This window comes from Procambarus clarkii, chromosome 6 (genome assembly GCF_040958095.1).
Source record: "Procambarus clarkii isolate CNS0578487 chromosome 6, FALCON_Pclarkii_2.0, whole genome shotgun sequence".
In the NCBI taxonomy this organism is placed as follows: domain Eukaryota; kingdom Metazoa; phylum Arthropoda; class Malacostraca; order Decapoda; family Cambaridae; genus Procambarus; species Procambarus clarkii.
This window is the reverse complement of record NC_091155.1, coordinates 17,831,222-17,837,269: the sequence shown is the minus strand read 5'-3', so window position 1 is coordinate 17,837,269 and position 6,048 is coordinate 17,831,222. Positions and strand designations below refer to the sequence as shown.

Genomic DNA, 6,048 nt, shown 5'->3' with positions numbered 1-6,048 from the left:
AAAATTTAAGTTATAAGTTCAAACTTGTCATATTACACCTGAAGTGTTCAGGTGTAACTTGACCTTTTCTTCTGGGATCTGGAAGTTTGCTGATGCTGGTTGACTAAATATTGGTATCTCACTTTCCTCATATTCAAAGGTTTGCGATGGATTATTATCTTGTGGTGAGTTAATTTATTAATTTGTGTTTTAAATGTGTTAGAAGATCTTGCCACTTTGTGTGTTTGTTAAATAATATGTATTTCTCACTTTATTTGGTTCTCCATGTGTCATGTTGGGCCATGTTAACACCTTAAACATGACCCCAACATGAGCCGTCACTCTACACGTGGTTTGCTATAGTATTATTATTTTGGGGCCTTGTCACATCTGTATGTTTTATAATTGAGTAGTATTTAAGACAGCATTATTTATATTAATATTTATGTGAGTACTAAAATCAGTCACAATCAGTACTCAGTCTCAATGTAGGATTGAAAACAGGAGATGCTTTTTCACCCACAGGGTTATTAGCTCATGGAACCGCCTACCCACCGATGCCGTAAATCCAGAAATTCTGTTAACTTTTAGTATTCAATTGGAAAAATTCATCAAGACAAATGGGGGGACTTCGACAAGCCGACGGCTTCCTGTCCTCGTCGAGGCCACTGGTGATAGTGGCTCTTATGTAAACTCAGGTAAAAAAAAATTGTGAGAGCTGACTTGGACGTTTTAGAGGTAACGTGAGAGAAAACGTGTCTCTCAGATGTTTATTTGATTCGAACATATCCTCGTTAATCCATACGGAAAATATGACTGGTGCTTCACACGAGTCACTTCTCCTCTCCGTTCGGATAATATGACAGATGCTTTACATGTTGGTCACTTGCACTCTCTGGATGGACAATATGACATATACTTCTCACGAGCATCTCTTGCACTCTCCTTGTGGACAATATGACAGGTGCTTCACATGAGCGTCACTTGCACTTTCCGTACGGAAAATACAACATGTGCTTTACACTTGTCACTTGCACTCTCCATTCGGACAATATGACAGGTGCTTCACATGTGTCACTTGTACTCTCCGTACGGACAATATGACAAGTGCTTCACATGTGTGTCACTTGCAATCTTCATACTAACATTGTGACGAGTGTTTGTCACGTGAGAGAGTTACATCAGCCTAACCTTCATTATTAGCAATTACGCACATTTAACTTGTTCTTCTAATGGCTATTATGTAGATCAAGAAACTCCGAATTTCAGGATATGCTCTTAAGCTAACAGCAAGGAATGCACCGAGAGGTGTACCTATTTATCAGTGAATATTCGCTGAGAGTTTATATTTTACAAGACAATACTAACGACTAAGATATTGCTGCTAGGTGGTCAAAAGGCAATTAAATCCGCTGTAACGCCCTTCCACGGGTTGAAAGACCTTCAACCCATAACCAAAACCACAAACTTCCAGTTATACATTCAGGAGTCGGCCGCTAGAGGTCGCCGTGTGAGGGCGTGTTGTGTGCGCCTCTCTTAGTGCTGCCTGGAATGTTGTAGTGTCCGGGCCGGGGCGCAGCCCCCGGCCCGGACAGTTTTGAGTCAGCGCCATGGGGAACCCCCTGGCCCCCCCCCTATTTGCCATACGAAGACTATAGGCCTGGAGTTCACTGGCCGAGCGACATATCTTGTGGTGGGGGTCTTTCTGTTGGATATGCTCCGCGTTCGAATGTCTGATGTATTTAGTACACAACTGCTAACGACCCACCTGACACACGTCAAGTTCCACTCCCCAACTGTCTATCAAGACTTCGTGGCCAGGTATGATGGGCGTTTGTTTAACCTCCCGGGTGACGGTAGTAGTCTCTGTCTCGGAGCGCTGGTGTGCCCTCACGTATGTGGCGCTGCATGGGGTCCCCTTTGAATTTACTGAAGACCTTCTTTGGCGTTATTTTGGGAACTTTGGGACCGTGGTTTCCCTATGGTTGAATAACGTCTCTTCCGGCAGGTGGCGAGGGGTCTCGTGTGGTACCTGGACCCCTCGCCCTGCGTCTCAAGTCGCCTGTTTTATCTACTGTTACGTTGATGGGCTACAACTTGCGTGCTATTTACGCAGGGCAGCCCAGGACATGTTTTCTTTGTGGACTTGTGGAGCACCAAGTGGCAGCCTGTACTGGAGAAGCAGCTGCACCTGTGAACTTGTTTAGAGAGGAGGATTTTCTCCCGTTGGTGGCTCAAGATCTGTTGCCTTGTGATGGTGTGGGTGGGGAGGCTTCCCTACTGTCTGGTGACCCAGTGATGTTACCAGGTTCCTCGGTTTGTGTGCCCGTGAGTACAGTGTGCCCGTGAGTACAGGCCCGTGTGCGTGACGGGGTGGTGGTGTGTTAGGTTCGGCCCCTGCAGTCAGCCTTTTTGCTTCAGCAGGCTCTCTCGCTTCAGCAGGCTTCCTCGCCTCTACATGCTTCTTCTCCTCTGCAGGGGCATGTATCTCCGCGTGCTCCCTCTCCTGTGCTGGCCCCTTTACTTCCGCCAGCTCCACCTGCCCTGTCTCCAGTTCTGGTGCTCCCTGTGGAATGTGGCCTCGTGCCCCATATCGTCGAGGCTGATGTACTGCAGGGTCGCACTTTACCCACCGTAGGGCAGCCGGCCGACGGCTCTTCTCGGGTGGCGACAGCTCCGACGATCAACGACCAGTCTCGAAATGTTCTCGGACAGATAGGAGTGTGTCGTCACCTAGTTGGGTGGGCTGCGGAATGTGACCTGGAGGACTCTGAGGGCTCTTCCTCTGTGGAGTGCGAAGTTGGTGTGCAAGGTGGTGCTGTGGATCCGGCGGGTGGCTTGGACCCTGTTGTTGGGGTGGTGGCTGGTGAGGAACCCTTGGATCCTGCTTTGGGTACCTCGCCTGCGTTCGTGTGTTTTGGTTCCACGTGGGGGGTAGTTCCCCCTGCCGACGATGCTGGTGAGCATGGTGGGATGGTGGAGGTTCTAAAAAAAGGCTGCTCGTGTGCTCCATGCCCCTGTCTCCTGTTCCATCGGCGGAGGTGTTACCACCTCTCCAGTCTTCGCCTTCTTCTTTAGTGTCTCCTGTCTCGTCGGCGGCAGTATTGCCGCCTCTCCAGTCTTCGCCTTCAGTGTCTACTGCCTCGCCGGCGGCGGTGGTGCCGCCTCTTCAGCCTCCACCTCCGTTTTCGTTGACCAATGATCCGGGGCGACCTCCTCCGCCCGGGGTGGTTCCGCCTGATATTGTAGTGCCGGAGCTCATAAAGTACCCGCGGCGTCGTGGGAATGTCCGCCCTACCGACCGAGAGTGGGTGACTTGGAATGTTTATGCTAGGATGTTTCCGAAGAAGGATTTCCCTTGGAGGTATGAGGATCATTGTTTATAGTGTGCTTGTTACTGTTGCACTGGTTTCCTGTGTGTTTCGGTGTCTGTTTGTGTATGTAAGTGTGGTTGTGGGAGTGGTGGTTGCGTGTGTCTGTGGTTGGGGTGTTAGTTCCCGGTTCCTGCGTGTTCCGGTATTTTTGTTTGGGAGTTTCGGTGTGTAGATGTGGTTTTTTTATCGGTTTTCGGTTTTTGCATGTTCCGGTGTTTGTTCTAGTGTGTATCCATGCGTGGATGTGGGGTTTTCTTATTTTCTTTGTCATGTCTTTTCTACTCTGTCATGTCTTATTCTTGTCTTTATTGTCGTTCATTTTACATTAGGGTCTGTTTTTTCTGCCTCTCTGTTCCTGTGTGTTCCGGTTATTTGTTTGTGTGTAATAGTTTTTGTGTGGCCCTTGTGGCTGATTTGTTTTCTGTGTTAATTTGTTTCTTGCTTCTTTCTGTACCTTTTGTTTATTTCCCTTTTTGTTTCTACACTTCCTGTCCGTTTCAATGTTCTCTGTTTGTGCATTGTTTTATAGTATCTTTGAACAATATTTTTTTTTATTTTATAAATAAAAACAAGTTATATACTCAGGAAAATCAATAATGTTCGCTTAGTCCTCTGAAGCATAAATGATTAACTATTTCGAGGATCTTTTAATTAGTATTTCTCAAAGCTCTAGAACTATGGTGTCTCATTATCATCCTAATTTTATCGAATTATTATTCTGAAAATATTGAAATAATACAGATAAAAGGAATAACATGATATTATTTATTTATTTACAATATTCAATAATGTGATTGACATGATAACTAATTGCTGGACCAGTAACAGGAAATACTCAACAAATGTTTGATATCATTATACATGACTTAATAAACATATCTGCTTACAGTAACGAGGTTTATTTTCCATAGCCTCCTCCTCCATAGCCGCCACCACCACCACCAGAGCCGCCACCTCCATGGCCTCCGAGGCTGAAACTGCCTGATGAAGAACCACCTCCATAGCCTCCACCACCACCACCACCACCAAAGCCGCCACCGCCACCCCCATGGCCGCCGCCTCCGCCACCCCCATGGCCGCCGCCTCCGCCACCACCTCCGCCACCACCGCCATGTCCTCCAAGGCTAAAACTACTGGACGATGAGCCAGCTCCATAACCTCCGCCGCCACCACCACTGTGTCCGCCACCGCCGCCGCCACCGCCACCACCGCCACCTCCATGACCTCCGAAGCTGAAGCCACTGGTAGACGAGCCGCCACTATAACCGCCCCCACCACCACTTCCATGGCCCCCACCACCACCTCCATAACCGCCACCACCACCTCCATGGCCGCCACCTCCATGGCCTCCAAAACTGAAGCCGCTGGTAGAAGAACCACCAGCATAACCGCCACCGCCACCACCTCCATGGCCACCACCACCACCTCCATAACCACCACCACCACCACCTCCATGGCCTCCACCTCCACCTCCATGGCCTCCAAAACTGAAGCCGCTGGTAGAAGAACCACCAGCATAACCGCCGCCGCCACCACCTCCATGGCCACCACCGCCACCACCTCCATGGCCGCCACCGCCGCCACCTCCATAGCCGCCACCGCCGCCACCTCCATAGCCGCCACCGCCGCCTCCGCTTCCATGTCCTCCTGGCCTGGCCAAGCCAGATACGGCCAGCATGGCCAAGGCCAAGGATATTAACACCAACTTCTGAAATTGTATCACATTCATTAATATACTGGTGTTACTTCAGAACCAACTGAATGTTAAATTTGAAGTTAAATTGAGAGGAAAATTTGCCATTTCTGTTAATGTGAAGTTTTCCAGCAGACACTAGGTTAGTATGACTGTGACGTGGCTGTGTTAGTACTGGCCTTCCATTCGAATGTATAAGCTTAGTGTAGTACATGTCAAGTACAGGTTCAGTGACATCAGAATTTTTATTACTTCTTCAAATATTATACATAATTTATACATATGACTTCTTCATATATATTATACATATGACTTCTTCATATATATTATACATATGACTTCTTCATATATATTATACATATGACTTCTTCATATATATTATACATATGACTTCTTCATATATATTATACATATGGCTTCTTCATATATATTATACATAATATATATGAAGACGTAATAAGTAAATCCTTTAATTAATATAAACCTTAAGCTAATATCATATTCAAAACTCTTAAGCCAAATAAAAAACAATTATAATGATTTAATATAATTAGAGTAAAAATTTTCACATAAGGAAAAAATAATACATAAGGAAACTAATTATAATGTATTCAGTAAGATGAATAAAGCTGTTCTCATGGTATTAATACCGTGATAACGCTAAAAACAAATATAGTTGTGTTGTGCCACAAATCCTTGTAGAATAAAGACTTATTGTATTTAACTTTGAAATATTGGTGTATTTCCAGGGTGCATACTTCGTACGTTGTATGTATATTAACTTTTAAAATGCTCCTAGTTTGGAGTGTATTGAGGAAATGACTGGAGGTAGCAAATGAATTTATATAACAACTCTGAATTTTCTTTGGTTCAGAAAATATAGAATTTAAGCAGAGGTCACAACAACGTGATTAAAACCAATAACCCAATCCGCATCTGTGACAAGTGACGTAATTGAGATTCATCCAAGATCCTTATGTCTCACTCTTTCTCCGTTGCAAC

General features: G+C 45.9%; 1 protein-coding gene across 1 annotated transcript; it reads right to left on the bottom strand.

Moving 5' to 3' along the window:
- Positions 1 to 4,251: 4,251 nt before the first annotated feature.
- On the bottom strand, positions 4,252 to 5,404 carry LOC123753471 (keratin, type I cytoskeletal 9-like). Its single transcript, XM_069305966.1, has 2 exons — positions 4,902 to 5,404; positions 4,252 to 4,577 (listed from the first exon to the last, which is right to left on the bottom strand). The coding sequence occupies exons 1-2, from the start codon at positions 5,080 to 5,082 to the stop codon at positions 4,252 to 4,254; spliced, it is 507 nt and encodes a 168-aa protein (XP_069162067.1). The 5' UTR covers positions 5,083 to 5,404.
- Between the last annotated feature and the right edge of the window lie 644 nt (positions 5,405 to 6,048).